At 35.8% G+C, this 20,470-nt stretch overlaps 3 protein-coding genes across 5 annotated transcripts in view; 1 reads left to right on the forward strand and 2 right to left on the reverse strand.

Annotated features, from left to right (window-relative positions):
• Positions 1-1,507, reverse strand: part of LOC109184172 (probable acyl-activating enzyme 17, peroxisomal) — a 15,275-nt gene extending 13,768 nt beyond the window's left edge. For all 3 annotated transcript variants that reach the window (XM_019334218.1, XM_019334220.1, XM_019334219.1), the window contains exons 1-2: positions 1,096-1,507; positions 103-232 (exon numbers count right to left, since the gene is read on the reverse strand). In XM_019334218.1, the coding sequence (XP_019189763.1) occupies positions 103-232; positions 1,096-1,397 (432 nt within the window). In that variant the 5' untranslated portion in view covers positions 1,398-1,507. The remainder of the gene's footprint in view (positions 1-102; positions 233-1,095) is intronic.
• A 2,478-nt stretch (positions 1,508-3,985) lies between these two features.
• On the forward strand, positions 3,986-5,239 carry LOC109184105 (zinc finger BED domain-containing protein RICESLEEPER 2-like). The gene has a single exon (XM_019334149.1). The coding sequence runs from the start codon at positions 3,986-3,988 to the stop codon at positions 5,237-5,239; it is 1,254 nt and encodes a 417-aa protein (XP_019189694.1).
• An 8,816-nt stretch (positions 5,240-14,055) lies between these two features.
• On the reverse strand, positions 14,056-19,454 carry LOC109184156 (calcium sensing receptor, chloroplastic-like). The gene is made up of 6 exons (XM_019334197.1): positions 19,095-19,454; positions 17,952-18,197; positions 15,808-16,000; positions 15,479-15,620; positions 14,594-14,725; positions 14,056-14,470 (listed from the first exon to the last, which is right to left on the reverse strand). Exons 1-6 carry the CDS (start codon positions 19,338-19,340, stop codon positions 14,233-14,235), a joined length of 1,197 nt encoding a protein of 398 aa, XP_019189742.1. The 5' UTR covers positions 19,341-19,454; the 3' UTR covers positions 14,056-14,232.
• Between the last annotated feature and the right edge of the window lie 1,016 nt (positions 19,455-20,470).

The following is a 20,470-nucleotide window of genomic DNA, read 5'->3' on the forward strand; positions in this document are numbered from 1 at the left end:
TAGACGAGAACAAATCAGAGAGAAATGATAACACATTATTATCACTTGTCCCTGGTGAACAGAAAATCAATAGCTCAACTTTCAAAGCTGCATCCTCTATACCTCTGGGTTTGAAACAGAAAACTTCTGAAAATCAGAAAAGCTTGAGATTGGGTCTTTATATTTTGACCCCAACAACTCCTTTCCCCGCTTCTCTAGTAACTTGCCAACATTAGTCAGCATTGCACTACCCCTGTTCAGATGTGTATACTGTATTATTTACCCTTTTTTCACATATGTATAATAAACATAAAGCAAATCCTATAGAAACTGATAATTCAAAAATAAAATTCAAATTTCACTTGAGAAAATGAAACATCTCTTAAAATGAAACTTAATTTATTAGAAAGCACATCAAAAAATTATATTCAAATATTCTGATTTCTGAATAAAGGAAAATGCAAAGTAATGGGAAAAAAGGTTCCTTTTGGTAAGATATCAATATAAAATAGCAGCAGAATTTCCAAATTATTTTTTATGGAGTAGTACTTAGGCCTTGTTTTAGGAAAAGTTTGTAAACTTTTTGAAGAACTTTTAACCAATGTCAAAAATTGAATTTGTTCCTTTGATATGCAGTTTCTTCCAACTAGCTGTTTAAACTTAAAGAGCTAATTAGAAACAATGGAACATTGTACTTTTCGTCTCTAAGTTATAGAATAATTATAGAATTTGTCCCTATTTTATTGTTCGTGTTCCTAAGCTATAATTGATATTGCAAATTTTCTCTTTTTTCTAACAAAATATTAGAGAGGAAATTTGCAATGCAAATTAAAAGTTGTGGACAAAAAGTAAACACCACCTATTAGAGAAATGACAAAATTTGCAACATAATAATTTAGGACGACATGTTAGAATCAATAGTAACTTAGGGACTTAAGCAAGTACAACCAACAATTAGGGAGGAATCCTAAAATTGCTCTATAACTACTGCAATTTTCGCAATAATAACTGGGGAAGTTTTTAAGCATATAAATGCTCTATCATTCATGTAGAGAGTGAAGAACTGAAGATGAAATTAAAAGATGGCATAGAATCAAGTATGGGTGTTGAACTAACGGGTCGGGTAACCAAGCGGGAGGGTCCGGTCCGAAATCCTTGTAGCAGCCGTAATACATCATCTGATGCAAAGAGAAAGGAAGGTGAGGGGCGAGCACGTCTTGGGAGATTCGCTGCCATGTCTGGGGAGTGGCAGCGCCGCAATCACTCACGATTCCGGCGAGCTTCTGGAGAAGATCGACGGCGACTCCGGTGTCCACTCCGAGAGCTTCGATGTCTGAGAGGGTGATTGAAGTGAGGCCCTTGTACTCAACAGCAGCCATTGCGTTCTGGTGTGCATGAATGTTGGAGCATTTAGGCATTTGAGAGATTCAGACAAGGTGATAAGGATAGAGAAATTCCTACGTAACCACCATTTACGTAGAGCACTAGCCATCTTGCCTTATATTTTAATGGATAAATTTTCAACAATCCAATGATAAATCATAAATTCATAAATAGCCATTTTCGTATGGCGATTGAGTCTTTTAGGGGAATATATATATTTGCGTAATAAGACAAGGGATCGAGGAAGTATAAATAATGGTCAAACACACCACTCAACCACATACCAAATTATAATTAGGCAATCCAACTCAAAAAATATAATTAGGTCTCTAAAAAACACAAACTTATGTAATTTAACACAAAATGACAAGTTTACTCGAAAATATGCTAACGTGACAATTATCGATTTTAAAAATAATTTTAAATAAAATAAATAAATAACAAGAATTGCCGATGACGATTTCATGGCCAGAGACGAAGAGAGTCAAGAGACCTTTGTCTCTGGTCATGGAGACGAAGCTGGTGGAGACGATTAGTCTCCGACAGTTATTATTATTATTATTATTATTATTATTATTATTATTATTATTATTATTATTATTATCTTATTTAAAATTATTTTTAAAATTGGTGACCGTCATGTCAGCATTCTTTCAGGTAAACAGGTTATTTTATGTTGAATTGCATAAGTTTGTTTTGTTCAGAAATTCAGTTACAATTTTTTTTTTTGAGTTCGAAAGCCTCATTGCAGTTTGATATGCACTTGAGTGACCTATTTGACCTTTATTCCCAAGAAATAAAACAAAGAATGTAGGACATAATTGAAGTGACGAAAAAAAAAAGAGTAGAAAATTGATAAAATAAATCTTTGAAGTGCCCATAAAAATGTAATTAAATTATTAAATTTAAAAACGTGTAATTAACTAATACATTGTAGCATTCAAAAAAATAAAAATAAAAATCATACATTGTAAAATAATACAATTAAACCAAGTAATCAGCTAATCTCTGGTTGTCTGCTAAGGGCAATAAGGGCCTCCTCAATAGTTGGGGGGTTTTCTCCATTTTTGTGTACCCCAACTAGGGGTGTGCAGAATCCGAGAAACCCGACCCACCCGCCCGACAACCGACAACCGACTGGTGAGCCCGTTGAGCGGCCCGTATCCGAAGACAAAACCCGAACCGAGTGGCCGTTTTTAGCCGGATGAAGAGGGTTCGGGTGGGAGGCATTAAACGCCACCCGAACCCGTCCGAGAAACCGATGAAGCCTAGGGTTTTTTTACCCTTATGTAATACGACGTCGTGTGTTATATGTATATATACTATCCATTCCGGTCAGCGCAGCCGAGCTCCCATTTCAGTCTTCTCTCAAGTCTCAATCTCTCATCTCTCATCTCTCGTTCTCTCTTTCGCTCTGGTCTTTGAGTCTTACTCTCTAAGACTCTGAGTTCTCACTTCTCAAATCTCAATTCTCTCAGTCTAATTCTCTCAGTTGTAGTCTGGTGGAAGCCCTATTCGGAGACTCGAAGTAGCGACTAGTTTGGACTCTGGTGGAGTGGTGGAAGCCCTAGACCCTAGTCCAGTCACCGGACTCCGGTGGAACTGTGGAACGGTGGAATAGTGGATCCGAAGCCCTTTGTTCTCGAGGGATTAAATTTGAGAAACGAAGTAATTACTAAACCCTATTTTCATTTTCGTTATAGATTATTGTGTATTTGTCTTCTTGATTAGGGTTTCTAATTTTTATGATTATGTGGAGTTGTGGACTGTGATACTTGTAAATCCGTTGAGAAGTTCCGGATTGCATGTCACTAGTCCTTTGAGTTTGAATTTGTGAATTGTGTGATTAGGGTTTCTAATTTGTAACCTAATCTGTGGACTCACTGGACTATGATACTTGTAAATCCGTTGAGAAGTTCCGGATTGCATGTCACTAGTCCTTTGAGTTTGAATTTGTGAATTGTGTGATTAGGGTTTCTAATTTGTAACCTAATCTGTGGACTCACTGGACTATGATACTTGTAAATCCGTTGAGAAGTTCTGGATTGCATGTCACTAGTCCTTTGAGTTTGAATTTGTGAATTGTGTGATTAGGGTTTCTAATTTGTAACCTAATCTGTGGTGGAAGCCATACTGCCCTAGCCCCTTGCCACTGTGGAAGTGTGGAACTCAGGAACTGTGTGTGAAATACTGAAATCCTTATAAATGTTAAGCATGATGGTATTCTTGTGGAAGCCATATAAATGTGGGAGTGTGTCTTGTACTCATGTGTGACTGAAATCCATATAAATGATGAGCATATAAAGTAGCATACATCTACTTAGCTTGAATGCCTGATTATGGATTTCATTGTAAATTGTAATTTGTAAGTTGTTAGTTACTTAGTTGTAAGTTGTAACTGTGAAAATGTGAAATTGTAAGTTTATGGATATGTGACCCTTAAATCATTTATGTGCAATTCTGCATACATGATGAAATGTTCAATTCACTGAATTCTGCCTGATTAAGTGTTTAACACTTTAATTAATTGATACATGTGTGTATGTGACAAAGCCCATTCTCTGTTGATGATTTTCAATGAGTGATTTCCCATTCTGTGTCACTGATACTTTCCCCTTTTTAGATGGAAAGTGTTAGTGGTGTTACTGGTGTATCTGGAACCCAACCTGAGTTGGAAGCACCTGCTGTAGAGACTGTTACTCCTCAGTCTCAGCAGCCTTTGCCTCCACCTGTTCCAAAGAAAAGGAAAGAGGTTGAATCCAGGGCTCCATGTTGGGATCACTTTGAAAAGATCAAAGACAGTGATGGCATTGTCATCAAAGGAAAATGTATATATTGTGCAAAAGTGTATTGCTGTGAGAGCAAGAAACATGGGACTTCTTCTCTCAGACTTCATGTGGTAAACTGCCTTAAAAATCCTCACTCTAAGGAGACAAGGCAGTCCCTACTCACATTCCAACCTGCACCTTCTTCTGCTGGAACTCAAAGTAGTGAAGGAACTGAAGGGGTGTTGGGTACTTGGGTGTTTGATCAAGACTTGATAAGGAGAGCCTTAGCTGAGATGATTATTTTAGATGAACTTCCTTTTAGGATTGTTGAGGGACAGGGTTTTAGAAAGTTTGTTTTAGTTTGCTGTCCTAGGTTTAAAATCCCTTCAAGATGGACTATCAGTAGGGACATTTTCAAGATATTTTCTGATGAGAGGGTCAACTTGAAGAATTTTTTTAGGACTAGCAGTCAGAGGGTAAGTATCACAACTGATACTTGGACCTCAGTCCAGAGAATAAACTACATGTGCATAACTGCACATTTCATTGATAGTGAGTGGAAGCTGCAAAAGAAGATTATTTCATTTGTTCCTATATATTCCCACAAGGGGGAAAGTATTGCAAAGGCTTTAGAGAGTTGCCTTTTGGACTGGGGTCTAAAATCAGTGTTTAGTGTGACAGTAGATAATGCTTCCAGCAATGATACTGCCCTAGGATTCTTGAAGAAGAAGTTGGGCTCTTGGGGTTGTACTGCTGTTAGGTGTAAGTATTTGCACATGAGGTGCATTGCTCACATTTTTAACTTGGTGGTACAGGACGGGTTGAAAGAATGTGACAGTTCTGTTAAGAAAGTCAGGGATGCTGTTAGGTATGTGAGGAGCTCACCTGCTAGGTTGCAGAAGTTTAAATCACTAGCTGATCTAATTGGGGTGGAAGCTAAGAGTTCTCTGTGTCTAGATGTCCCTACAAGGTGGAATTCCACATATATGATGCTTAATACTGCATTATTGTTTCAGAAGGTATTTGAAGCCTATGATGATCATGACAATTCATTTAAATCTGATTTGGGTGGAAGTGTACCTGATTTCTTAGATTGGGAATCCATTTAATCTTTGGTTATGATTCTGAAATCTTTTTATGAAATGACTGTTAGGATTTCTGGATCATTGTATGTGACTTCTAATACCTTCTTCTCTGAGATTTCCGATTTGTCTTGCTTGTTGAAAAATATGGAGGAAGCTACAGAAGATAGTGTTAAACTGATGGGTAAAAATATGAGGGCAAAATTTGATAAGTATTGGGGTGAGCCTGAAAAAATGAATTTTTTGATATTCTATGCAAATATCTTAGACCCCAGGGACAAAATTGAGTATATGCCCATTCAGTTTAACCAGTTATATGGTGAGGAAAAGGGTAAAACAATGTTTGATAAGGTGATTGTTGGCCTTAAGGAGTTGTTTGAAGATTATGTTGCATGCTTCCCTGTCCAGTCTGTTGAACAATCTGAAAAATTTTCTCCATCAATAACAATATCTGATTCTGTTTCTGTTGGGAGACCTCAATCATTACTGAAATCTCAGATTAAGAAGCAAAAATTGGTGAGTGGGGATTTGTCTAGGAAAAAAACTGAGTTGGAAGTGTATCTCTCTGAGGTTATTGTGGATGAGGATGATTCATTTGACCTTCTAAGATGGTGGAAGCAACAATCTGAAAGGTTCCCTGTCTTATCTAAAATGGCAAGGGATATCCTAGCTGTTCCAATATCAACTGTTGCTTCAGAATCAGCATTCAGTACAAGTGGAAGGGTACTTGATGCCTTTAGGAGTTCCCTAACTCCTAGAATTGTTGAGGCATTGGTGTGTGCACAGGATTGGCTAAGATTAAGCAATCAACCAATCTCAATTGAAGAAAATATTGAAGATGTTGAAAGGATTGAGAAAGGTATATACTTCTAACTTCCAGCAATGATCTGTTTAAATGTTTAATTGTTTAAGTTCTAATTTCCAGTTTGTTTTTGTACTGCAGAGTTGTGCAGCACATCCAGCACTGGAACTAGAATGCCTACAATTGTTGTATGTTTACAGTTTCCATTAGTTTATTTTGAAATCTGAATTTGTGATTACTTATTTGATTTGATTTCATGATAAATTTATGCCTCTGTATCAGTGTATCATGTATTCATGTATGTGTATCAATGATTCAAATCAATGTCCCTCAGAGGCTGGGAAGTTGGAACTGGAACTGGAAAGTGCTCATGGCTAGGTAACATTTTAAATGTTGCTGCCATTGAGCTCAGGTATCAGTATAAGTACTGACTAAATGTCTAAATGTGACTTCTGACTTCTGACTCACTACTCTTATAACTGTATAACTGTTCATTATTGTGCTATGATGATGCTTCCACCATGTTCTCTGAATATATAGAATTGGGTTTGGTCTGTTGCCTATGAAGTGTGGTGTATGCCATACTCATTGAGTAGTGTTCCCCCAATCCTAAATTGATATGGAAAAAAAAAGTATTTGAGCACTCTTTGAGTCTTTGCTATTTAAATATAATTCATTAGTTGTTCCAGTATAAGTATTATTGTGCTATGATGATGCTTCCACCATGTTCTCTGAATATATAGAATTGGGTTTGGTATGTTGCCTATGAAGTGTGGTGTTTATGCCATACTCATTGAGTAGTGTGCCCCCAATCCTAACTTGATATGGAAAAAAAGCTATCTGAGCACTCTTTTAGTCTTTTACAGTTTCAGTTTGTGTGATTGTGTCAATCCTATCTTCAAATGTTTTGAACTTATTGTGTTTTTATGTGTTCACTTATCAGGAAGAAGAATAGACTAATAGAGACATAGAGTACTCTATATTATATTAATCATATATTCATATATTACTTTTGGAGTTTTGGATATCTGGCTTTCTTTTGCTCAATGGATGAAACATGAAAGCTGAAGGCTAATGTGCTGATTGGAGAATGGAGACTGATGTTGTTGCCACTTGCATGCTTGCCTAGTTGCCTGCTTGCCTTGGGAGTTTGGAGAAGATTGTTATATTTTTGCTAATTTGTAACTTGTAATTTGTAAGCTAATCTGCTGATTATATGTAAGCTAATTTGTATTTTGCTGATTATATGTTTACACTTTTATAAGTTTACTTATGTTATTTTTGCTGTTAAGTAGTTAGTACTTACTAGTTAGTGGCTTTTAGTACTTAAGTTAGTTAAGTAGTTCATTAGTTAGGTTTTCCATCATCTATGAATTGAATATTTGATTTTTACATTCTGATAAAACCGAATTACCACACGGATATCCGACCGATCCGATCCAATCCGAAATCAAAATTAACCGATCGGATAAGTCAACCAAAAAAAACGGTTAGGGTGGTCAAATTAGAAATCCGATATCCGACCGGGGGGCTCAGTCCGCCATCCGAACCGTCCGATCCGTCCGACTGCACAGCCCTAACCCCAACATTCACATCATCATTTACCATCTCAACTCAATCACAAAAACTGTTCTTTCCATTAAATTTTAAATTTTTTCTTAATTTCTTGTGGACTCACCATTTTTTACCTCCAGTATATTTTAATTATTTCATTATTTATTTGACTTATAAATTTATAATTGTAAAATAAACATAAATAATTAACATACGTAACATATATACACCTAAAATTGCAAGCTTTCATTTGTTGAAAAAATAATTAAAATAATATTATAAAAATTATTATTACAGTTTTTATTTTTATTATATTTAAATTACACATAGAAAAATTCAAATAAATTTATAATTATAAACTTTTCAAACTTTTTTATATTATAATTTTATCATATAAAAAATTGTTTTTTTACAAACAATATCATATAAAAATCTAATAATAAAATTCAACAAAACTATAAAAAAAATTTTAAAAAATTTAAAAAAAAAAAAAAAAAAAAAAAGCGGGTCGTTGAAACAAAACAACAAAATAATAAAAAAAATAAAAAAAATAAAAAAATAAAAAAAAAACAAACAAACAAACTTCAAACTGAGCTGGCGGCACTCTCAGTCGTCCTAGCGGACACGTGTAACACACACGCCCGCTGGATCGCAGGGTGAGATGTACCTGCGTGTCTTATCCTTTATTTTTTATTTTTTATTTTTTAAAAAAAAATTGACAAAACTTTGGTTTCTTGCCGGAGAAAGAAACCTCCAAAATCCCCAACTCCCATTTGTCAAAAGCTGAGCAAAGAAAATTTTACTATTTCAAAATTCATGAATGAACCCCTATTGGGGTTGCTCTTTAAAGTGCCCATAAAAAATGTAATTAAATTATTAAATTTAAAAACGTGTAATTAACTCATACATTGTAAAATGGTACAATTAAACCAAGTAGTCAGCTAATCTCTGGTTGTCTGCTAAGTAGGAGCGAGAATAAGCAATCATTATTGTGTGGACCATTATTCACACAAGTTGTGTGGACCATGATCCACACAAGTTGTGTGGACCATATTTTGTATGTTATAAAATAATGTATATTTAATATAAAAATAATGTACTTTTAGTATACTAATAATGTACATTGTATTCAAAGTACATTATTTTTTATAATATACATTCAATACACAAATAATGTATGTTTAGTATATTAAAAATGTACTTTTTATTATGGTCCACACAACATTGTGTGAACCATGATCCACACAATAATTTACCGAGAACAAGTCGAGTCCCGATTAAAGGGCCTACGACTTGGCATTGTTTATGTCTAGTTTGACATAGCCTATTTAATAAAGAGGTATTATTTTAAACCTATTTTTTTAAGGTAAAAGCATTTTATTACTCAAACGAACATAGCAATGGAATCAGGCGGGATCGAATCCCAGTACATAGAGTTATCCTGACTAGTAGCTAAAGATGTTAAAGTATGAGCATGCAAATTTAAAGTTCGAGAAACAAAATGTAACGAGCAATGAGTAAACAAAGACATAGATGTCCTACATTGGTCCGTAACAACCCCAACGTAGGATAAAATAGATGCCGAGCCTGAGGCTATGATAGTGCGTAACTCCGAACAGTCCGTTAGAAGGTCTACCGCCAATATGCCTCGTGCCATAAGCCAAGATAGGGCTTCCTTGTAGGATAGCGCCTCCGCCATGAGTGGTGAGTGAGAGGCTGTGAGACGGCCATTCGTTGCTGCTAGAAATGTTCCGTCGTGTGTGACTGGGACGGCTCCATAAGTGGCAGTGGCGGTCTGGTGATTGAAGCTTGCGTCGTAGAAGCATCGAGGCCGTGCTTCCAGTCCGCCGGGGAGGGACGCCGGCTGTTGCACCGGTTGCTGGGAGCAGTGGTAGACTTGGCAGTAGGCCTGATACGCCGCTGCCGCACGCCGCCATGTCTGCTTCGGTCGTGGTAGAGCACCTTCCCAAACAGCCATATTCCAGGCAGCCCACACGTGATATAGGACACCGATGACCAAGCCGCACTGTTCCTCTATTAACATGTTGAAAATACCAGTAAGCCATAATGGTAATGAATGTGTAACAACATTCGTGACAAGCAACTCAGTAATAGTCCAAACAATTCTAGAATAATCACAAGATATAAGCGTATGCATAACATCCTCATGAACCAAACCACACATCGGGCATGCCGGGTCCACCTCCACCCTCTTCATAAGTAAATTAATAGTTGTGGGTAGAATATCACTCACAGCTCTCCACAAGAAAGTTTTCCATTTGGGCGGCACTTTTTAACTTCCACAATGTAACCCATTTGTCAAAATTCATGGTGTTATATTCTATATTTCCAACAACCTGCTTGTATGCATTCTTTATCGTATAAGTCCCTTTTGGGTCACTGAACCAATACCATGAGTCCTCATAATCTGGGCTTACAGGAATTCTTGATATCCGAGCTACATCCTCAGGGACTAATAAATCTGTCAAAATATGAGGATCCCAGGTGTTAGTCTGTTCATCAATTAGTCCAGACACCTGCGCTCCCCTCAGTTCCTCTGGCATTTCAGTTTGGATTACTGGACTAGGATCATCCGGTAACCACGGGTCTCCCCAAATCAATGTATTTTTACCGTTACCAATTCTCCTTCTTATTCCTGAACAGACAAGATTATGTGCAGCCATAATACTCCTCCAACAGTAACTTGGGCAATCCCTATAGCTGCATTCGTAAATGATGTATTAGGATAATACCTGGCCTTATATACTCTCGCAGCCATAGTGTTTGAGTTTGTCAGAAAACGCCATGCCTGTTTCCCTAACATAGCCAGATTAAAAGCTCGTAGGTCCTTGAATCCTAATCCTCCAAATTTCTTTGGGGTGCATAACCTGTCCCATGCTTTCCAATAAATACCCCTTTCCGTGCCACTTCCTCACCAATACCTGTTCATAGCTCTCTGTATAGATAAACAGAAAAAGTCGGCATTGACTGCGCCACACTTTTCAAGAGCACCTCTTTACCGGCTTGGGAGAGTAATTTCTTATTCCACGAGCCAATCCTTTGCCTGATTTTATCCTTAATATACGCAAAACAACCCTTTTATTCCTACCCACAAACGATGACAGACCAAGATACTTCCCAAAGTTCGGGGCCTGCGTTACTTGTAAGCAATCAGCTACCTCTTCTCTAATCCAATCCTGAGTATTCCTGCTAAAGCAAATATTCGATTTATGGAAATTAATCATCTGGCCAGATAATTTTTCGTACCATACCAGATATTGCTTGACCACACTGGCCTCCTGGACATTAGCTTTAAAAAACAAGAGACTGTCATTTGCAAAGAATAAGTGCGAAATTGGCGGGGCTCCCCTCGCGACCCTACAACCATGTATTAAACCGGTCATTTGTGCTTTCTGCAACAACATAGAAAGTCCCTCTGCACAGATAATAAACAAATAGGGAGACAGCGGATCACCCTGTCTAAGGCCACGGGTAGGTACTACAGTACCACTTGGCACGCCATTAACTTTTATTGTATATTCAACCGTTGTCACACAAAGCATTATTAACCTGACCCACTCCTTTGCAAAACCCATAATTGTAAGCATTTTTTCCAGAAAGGGTCACTCCATCCTATCATATGCTTTTGCCATATCCAGCTTTATAGCACCCCAACCTGATATACCACACTGTTTTCTATTTAGATAATGGCCTATCTCTGCCGCTATCAAAATATTATCCGTGATAAGCCTCCCCGGGATAAAAGCACTCTGGGATTCTGAAATTATCTCCCCCATGAGCGGTTTCATCCTGTTTGCTATCATCTTGGCCATAATTCTGTAAAGAACATTACTTAGTGCAATCGGTCGCATATCCGCTACCGTTTCCGGCACACTTTTTCGGGATCAAGACCACATCAGTATAATTCAAATTTTCTGGAAAAACACGGGTATTCAAACATTTAATCACAAAACCAGATACATCCCCTCCAACATGATCCCAGAAATGCTGATAAAATCCTGAATTCATTCCATCCGGTCCCGGGGCTTTGTCAGGAAACATTGGGAAAAGCGCAGTTTTAACTTCATCCAATTCAAAGGGGCATAAAAGATTTTCATTTTGACCAGGAGTTACTCGGGGAGTAAAATCATCAAACAAAGCATCTTCACCCATTGCACCATTTGAGGTAAAAATAGCCGTAAAATACAAAGTTTTATCACAGGTATACTTTTGCTCGTATGAAAAAAAATTCAATTACTAGAATTAAAGATGAATGTGATATGTGGGTGGAGGGGATGCCATGAATAAGGTTATCTTGAACTATTTTAAACCTATTTAATTTAACTAAATATGTCTAGACCTATGTTTAACGCTTAACATATATATCTATGGCAAATTATGCTGTGGAACCGTGTCCACCTTGCAATGTGGACACTGTTTCAAAACTGTTCATAATTATGAATATATAGTTCAAAATTTATGAACATATAGTTTTATCATTATGAACATAGAGTTGTGAACATAATTATTAATATATAGTTCTGTAATTATGAATATATAGATTCAATAATTGTGAATATGAAGTTCAAAAATTATGAATATATAGTATTATAATTATGAACATATAGTTCAGTAATTATGAACATAGAGTTCTGTAATTGTGAATATAGAGTTCAATAATTATGAATATGGAGTTCAAAAATTATGAATATATAACTTTATAATTATGAATATATACTTCAGTAATTATGAATATAGAACTGTGTCCACCTTGCAAGGTGGAAACGGTTCCACGGCATAACGATTGCCTATAATATATATTAGATTATTATTTATTTCAATTTTACTTACTATGCTTTTATATTTACAAAATGAGATCAACCATCCATACATACATACATACATACATACATACATACATACATACATACATACATACATACATACATACATACATACATACATACATACATATATATATATATATATATATATATATATATATATATATATATATATATATATATATCAAACTCTAAAAACTAAATCTTGAATTTTCAATTTTCACACTTTCTCATACCTTATTTCCCTTATAGTGAAGTAGCTAACTCATCCTTGCATACTGCATAGCAAAAGTAGTATAAGGGATAGAGTGAGACATTTGATTGACCGACAATTGATATTAAGTTCTTATCTTAGTTTTTATTTTTTATTTTTAAATTCAATTGAGGTTGAGGACGCGTGTTGTTGTCATTACCTGCACACCTGTTGTGGCTTACGACTACAATTGTTCATCTATTATTCGTATATTAGTTTTAATTTTTTAAAACAAATATGTAAGTCATATAAAATGTATAACGTGTAGATCTTAAATAGCCCCAAAGCCTATTTAAAGCCTACAAAAAAAAAGTGTCTTTTAATGACATACATATCAATAAGTATATCATGGGTCGTCTTAAGATGGAAATGTAATTCTTATACTAAAAATATAATACTAATCAAGAATAAAGTGATTGTTACTTATAAAAGAAAATATAATACTTTTGAGATAAAGCAAAATGTAAAAGTATTACATTTTTATTACACTTTATTCTTGATTAGTATTACATTTTTTCGTGAAAGTATTACATTTTCAATTTGACCAGACCTGTCTCACGGATCCGTGAAATGTTTTCACACAAGTTTGTGCTTTAGAGCATCCACATCAAAGCATAATATGGAGATATTAGTACAGTAATATGCACCTCAACAGATGGGAAGCAAAGATAATACCAAAAATAATTGTCCTGCAAATGTCAAGATAATGGCAGGAAAAAAGAAAAAAAAAAAAAAAAAAAAAAAACCAGCGCCTGCTAAGCACGTTTCGCGCAGAAGGACTTCAAAGCCGGGCACGTGCCGCACGCGCCTGCGTCAGGCGCGCCAACGCGTTTGTTTACATCAATTTTTTATTTTAAAATTTTCAATTTTGTTTTTTTTTTTCTCTCCCCTCCCACATTCTCTTTCCTAATCACTCTTACATTATCTCCCAATTCTCCCCCAACTGATGCGGATGCTCTTATAGAAAAGGAGTTTTAGCTACGTTGATAAGACAATTGACATTCCGTGAGAGTTGTATACTTGTATACTAGCTTCTTACAAGCTTCTAAAGCGACTCCAAGTGTCTAAACTTGTTGACTTGAATAGATGCAATTATGCAATGTAATGATTGACCAGTTTTCCCATGGACAATTATAATTGTTCACGGGTTTAACTCACTGGTTCAGTAGACAGTATTTGAGAGAAGAGACCAATGTTCGAACATCAGCAGCGGCAATGTGGAGATTATGTTCAAAGTGGACAAATCTCTTGTGTGCACCGGCATTTGGCCCTGTCTGCTGAGCCATTAAGTCACCGTGATTTACATTCTCTCAAATGCTCTGTCGGGCCAGGGTTTGGAGGGCCTTTGGGGTTGAGGATTCAATCTTTTGGGAGAAGTATAATACTATAATTTATGAACATTGATATTGTTATTGCTAGTAAACATCTTAGCAGTATTCACAGTTGTAATATGCAAAAAAATTTGATTCATTAGAACTAATGAAAGAATTGCAGCAGAAAGATGCATAGGATCTCTAACTATATAGAATTACAGTTATATGAGTGTTTGTTGTACAAGGTGGAACATTTAATCAGAACCCCCTGGCAGCAATTTCGCAGTGCCTGTCGTGCCAAAACGCCTGGTGGCTGCAGGAATAATGCGCGATGGAGATAAAACTTCAGCCGCGGAGAGGAAGTATGAATCTGTGCCTAGCCGGCTCTGCAGCCACCCTTTGCTTCCAGAGAAGCCATCGGTCACGATCCAGCAGTTCTTGAATCCCAGGCTTGTCAGGGTTCTCGCCACTGTCTTAGATGAATCCGCGTACCTGATCATTTCATGAACACCGTGTTGATCAATTCAAAGGCGCTAACGAACTGAATTCACATTATGATAGTCACAAAGAGTGTTGGTTTTGAAATGTGTAGGAAGGTGAAAGAGAGAAACTCACGAGTCGAGGATAACAATATCGGATCCCTTGTTGATTTTCTTCAGATATGATATTTTCACAGCTACCAATTCAGCTTGTAGTTTCTTGGGATTTTTCACCAGACTTCTTACCTTATTTGGTAAATCTTCCAAACTGAAACAGATAAAATAGATTTGTAAGAGTGCTATAGGTTCAAAGTAGCACTTTTAGCAAACATTTGGTTGTTGAATCTTTCATAGTTTCATCCGTCATGCATCTATAACAAAATATGGTTCGCAAAAGAAAATGATCTATTATTATGGCAGAAATCTCTTTGAACTCTTAACAAAGATCACAATACTATGAAGCAAATGCAAGCTAGAGAAAGGAATTGTGCCATAAAGAAGGATGTTTCTAGTCGTTTCCTATGTTCTAATTGTTTGTGTTAAGATCAAGCGCTTACCATTATGCCAAAAACATTTTCGAGAGGCAAACAATCCCCCTAACTACCAATTACTTGACTTGCCCCTTTACTGGTCTCCGCTCAACAATTCCCCCTCTTAGCACGCCCCTTTACTGGTCTCCGCTCAACAATTCCCCCTCTTAGCACTTGTTAGTCTTAACTGCACAGTTTTTATGCTCGCTGGGACTCAAACCCGTGACTTAACTCTGATACCACTCGTTAGGATCAAACGCTTACCACTACGCCAAAAGTTATAGCTCACAGCGATGGCACACATTTTATTTCCTTATATACCACTACCACATTTTCAAATGTCAATTATGTTCTTGAAACTAAGTGCACTTCAGATAGAAACCATCTAAAGCCCGAAAGCAAGACATATTATCTATTGATAAAGTGCATACTATTACGGATAATTAATTCTATCAGAAGGATGAAGTTAGTTCAGGGAGAAGTCTACTTACGGGATAGAAATCATCTTATTTTTAGCATTAGATGGAAGGCGAGGAACTCCAGCCTTGCCCTTGTCTGTCTCCGACCTAATATCGATCAAATTGTAATTCTTGGTACACATCAGATCCAGAGTTTGAGCAGGAGTGAGCTCACCTGACATCAGTTTCCAGATAAAGCTTCTCAATTTAAATCAATTTGGTCAAGTAATTAAAAAGATAAAAGGAAAGAGAAGAATGGAGGGCAAAACAACACATTCTGCATTATTCTGTAAAATTCACTATTTAAATACAAAGTAATTAAAATTTGGATATAAATTTTAAAGGAGAGCAAAGCGTATTACCCTTGTAACCACGAAGGCTCGAAGAGATGACTGAAAAGATGGGTGGAATGAGGAGATATGCAATGAATAATGCCCCACCAGCCCCCACAATGAGAGTTGGTTCTGCAGATAAGATGGATTCAACCGTTGTTGAAGCTATAGGTTTGGCGCCTTCAATCACCTTTGAGGTCTGCTGTGCTGCATCAGCAACTGTCTGCAAGCAAAATATGCACAAATTTCCACGATCAACTGGGAAAAGTTGTGTTTCAATGTAGTTACGGAAGAACATAGTCTAATCTTTCTTTCACCAATCGGCCATTTGTTCACAAAACAACCCCACACTTATCTGCATAAATACCTATCCCTTAGCTTTCAACAGAAATAAAGAACAGAGGGTGATTTTAAAGAAGAAAACTAATTTCACTCATAATCCATATTGCAGGTTTGGTATCATTCAAAATGTTCATAGTGATGTCAACCCATTAAATTTGTAGCAATGCTAGGCTCAATTATGAAACATAAGAAAATTGTTGACATATCAACTCTTAAAGGGGTGTTTGGTAGAGTGTAGTTGCAATTTAATTGCAATGTTTTTCTTTGGCAGCAGAAATTACATTGTTGGGTTGGAATTGCAACTCCCTCCTTTTGTGGAATTGGAATTCATCCCCCCATATGAATTGCAAGGGTGTTTGGTTTGAAGGAAGGAATTAGGAGGAAAAGAATTGTAATTCGGTGGGAAAAGAATAAGGTAGGAATAAAGTATGAATTCAAATTACACAGTTTGGTAGGGAGGAAAGAATTATTGGGAATGGGAAGGGAAGAAGTAATATAAAGACTAAAATATCCTTGTGTAATAATAATAATATTCAAGGACAAATACACCAAGGAACTTGTAATCCAATAGTACCAAGTTAAACTTCCACATGAGAAGTTGTGGGTTCGAGCTCCAGTTTTATAACAGATACTGCATTGTAGTAGAGTTAATAGTATTCAAAAAAAAAAAAAAAATTTAAGGGCAAATATGCCATTTTCAAAAAAAGAATTAAGGGCAAATATGCTATTTTCTTCCTTTCTCCTTTCCTTCAAAAAAAGAATTAAGGGCAAATATGCTATTTTCTTCCTTTCTCCTTTCCTTCGTCGGTTGAATTGCAACTCTCTCCAACCAAACACCCCTAGTGTGGATAGGAAAAGAAAAAAACCATTTTCTTCCTTTCTCCTTTCCTTTGTGTGGTTGAATTGCAATTCTCTCCAACCAAACATCCCTAGTGTGGATAGGAAAAGAAAAAAAAAAGACCCTTTTGTCCTTGATTATTATCTTAACTATAATAAAGCTAAATGTTTTGAGAAATAATTAATGTTACAATTAATGCCACAACATCCTTTATTATAAATAAATAAATAAAAAGCACAACATTTGAAAAATAAAATAGCTATATATTATATAATCATATAAAAAATGTACTTTTGAAAAATAAAATAGCTATATATTATATAATCATATAAAAAAATGTTTTCAATTATAGTTTAAATTTACTCATACAAAATTTGAAATTTGCTTTACAAATGTAATTATCTTAGTTATTATTCGTACTGTGAAAATTATAATATAGATGAAATACAATTAAGAATAAATCAATGTAATTATGTAAATTCTCTCTATAAGTTTATTTGAATATGCACATAATTAGAGATTATATTAACCATACAAAATTTTAATTTTAATTGTAATTTTGTATTCTATAAAAATAATAAATACATGACCAATGGAAGCTCAAAAATATTATTATATTAAACAATTTAAAATATTTTAGTTTTTCTATTTTTTATTTATATTTATAATAATATAATTTTTTTCCGTGCATCGCGCGGGTGAATTACTAGTTATTATATAAAGATGCATTTTAGTCTTTATATCACTTCTTCCCATCCCATTTCCAACAATTTAATTCCTCCCGACCAAACAATGTAATTTGAATTCCTACTTTATTCTCACCTTATTCTTTTATTTCCCCTCATTCCCACCTCCCAACCAAACGCCTCAGGAGAAGAAATTCACAAATGTCAAGACTGATTGAATTAAAGGGATACAGTAATCCCTCTTATTTGTTCTTTGTGCATCATTTTAGAGCAGTCAACCAATTGAGAGACGAAAAGCGAAGTTAAACCTTGGCAGCAGTTATCACGGGTTCAGTGTCAAAGCCAGAGCCTTGAATTGCCTCTTGTGCTTTCTTGGAGGCATCAGAAACTACAGGAGAAGCAACCTTCACTGCCTCATCTGTAGCCTGCTTTAAAATTGGCAATGCCACATCAACGCCAGGCTTCACAAACTCAACAACTGGCCCTATCACCCTCTGAGCAGTATCAAAGACACTCAAACCCAATTGTTGAACTTGATTGATCGTAGACTCCACCTAACAAAGATCAAATTTAAGCAAATGGGTACCAATTAATCCCCCAAAAAGTGTCTCAAAAACAAACCAAAATGAAATGAGAAAATTTCACTTTTGGTCCCTGACATACATGAATCTAATTAGGTATATGACTATATAATTTATATCACATTTGGTCCTACCGGCCAATTTTCTGGTCAACTATTGCCGAAGGAAGAAGCACTTCCGGGATTAAGGAGCACTTCAGGCAATAGTTAGCTGAAAATTGAACGACATGACCAAATATGATACAAATTACATAATCATGCACATAAGGCCCTGTTTGGTAAAAAATTGGCTTATAGGCCAACTTTGACTTATTTGACAACTATTAATTGTTTGATTTAGTTAAAATATCAATATAAGTGTTCGGTTAATTAGCTTTTTGCAACTCTAAAATGCTAAAATTCAAAAAGCTACTCCAAGCAACTTTTTCAATTAGCTTTTTCAGAAAAGAAATTATATCAAACAGTTATCAGCTAACAGCTAATTTACCAAACACTTTTCTACAACAGTTAATGTTATCAACTAGTTATACCCGCTAATTAACACAATCAGCTAAAAGCTAACCGCCATTTACCAAACAGGGCCAAAATGTGATTCAGATATAATATTAGGAACCAAAAGTGAAATTGGATGAAAATGAAATTATAGAGTGAGAACTCACATTCTTCACCTACAAACTAGCAAATTACATGCACTGAATTATACTACGCTGTATCAATACTTAAGCACTGTATTCAATACCATGCCAACCACTTTAATTTGTAGAAGAATTTACAAAGAAAATGAGCAAAATTGGGCAATTTCAAGATATGGGCAGGAAAGAAAATTCAAGAAAATGTGAAAACAATCAAAGTACAATGTAAAGAATCTTACCTGGGTGATGGAGGAGACTATTTCTTCTTTGGGAAAGCTGAGAGCTTTAGCTTCATAGATAGGAGCATTGAAGAGAGCGAAGATGGAGACAGTGGAAGTGGAGAGAGACAGCAACGAAGAGTTGGTAGTGGAGTAAGGCTTCGATGGCAGTTTAGCGAGAGAAGGGGTTTTAGGTGGCAGAGAATGCGGCGGAGGAAGTGGTGGTTTTGCGGTGGCGGAAGCTCTCACGGCCATTGCCATTGCCATTTCACAGCTTTGGCTCCACTCGCTGCTCACTGTGTGTGCACTTTGCAAGTGATAGTGCGGTTTTAATCATTTTCAACCCGCAGGAAATGTGTGATGAGAATTCAAGCAAAATATGCTTCCTTGAATATACTGATTAAAGGGTTGAGAGTTTCAATGGTTACAAAGATCAAGCCACAAGGATTGTGACACGTGGCATACAAGATGAGAGATGTGGGCCTCCACTAAATTTGCCAGTGATGGTTTTCCAGTATGTGCTGCTTGCCTGCAACTGGTGCTGTTCTGCTCTATGATTGATTGTCTGATCACAACATTTTGGCCTTTTTTTTGACATGCATAAGCCAAAAGCCAAGAAAGAAATTGACAATCATCGTCTACACGGCAATTTATATCCTACACCACGGCGCGCGTTGCACTGTGCGCTCAGATGCAAAACGATGTCATTTTAATTTTTTTTTTTTTTAAATTTCCCGCCCCAGTGTATGGCAGTTAATTTTTTTTCAAAAAAAAAATTTCATGTTCAAAAATGTACATAATGTTATACTATAATATACATAATTGTATACATGAATGTACATAATTATATAACAAAATATACATACTCTTTTTAAAAGATAATACACATAATCTAACATAATACATAATAAACATAATAAACTTTTAACATAATACACATCAACTCTTAACATAATACACACAAATTTTCTGATTCGGATGTACATAATTGTATAAAAAGAATGTACATAATTGTATAAAAAATGTACATAACTGTATGAACAAATATACATAATTGTATGAACAAATATACATAATCACAGCAACTTTCTACCGCGCCTCCCAAAACGACGCCGTTTTGGAAGGCGCGCGCGCGCCGCGGTGTAGGGTATCACGATTGGGTCTACACAGCTAGGTGTATCATATTATCAAATAATGTATTTTTAATATATTAAAAATGTATATTATATTCAGAAAAAGTACATTATTTAAATACTGAAAGTACGTTAGTTTGTATAATGTACATTCAGTACACGAATAATCTACTTTTAGTCTTTAAATATACTAGTATTCCACCCGTGCGATGCACAAGATGAAAATTAAACTATATTATAATTAAATATTGAATTACTAATACA

Source organism: Ipomoea nil, unplaced genomic scaffold, assembly GCF_001879475.1.
Source record: "Ipomoea nil cultivar Tokyo-kokei standard unplaced genomic scaffold, Asagao_1.1 scaffold1250, whole genome shotgun sequence".
Classification (NCBI taxonomy): Eukaryota; Viridiplantae; Streptophyta; class Magnoliopsida; order Solanales; family Convolvulaceae; genus Ipomoea; species Ipomoea nil.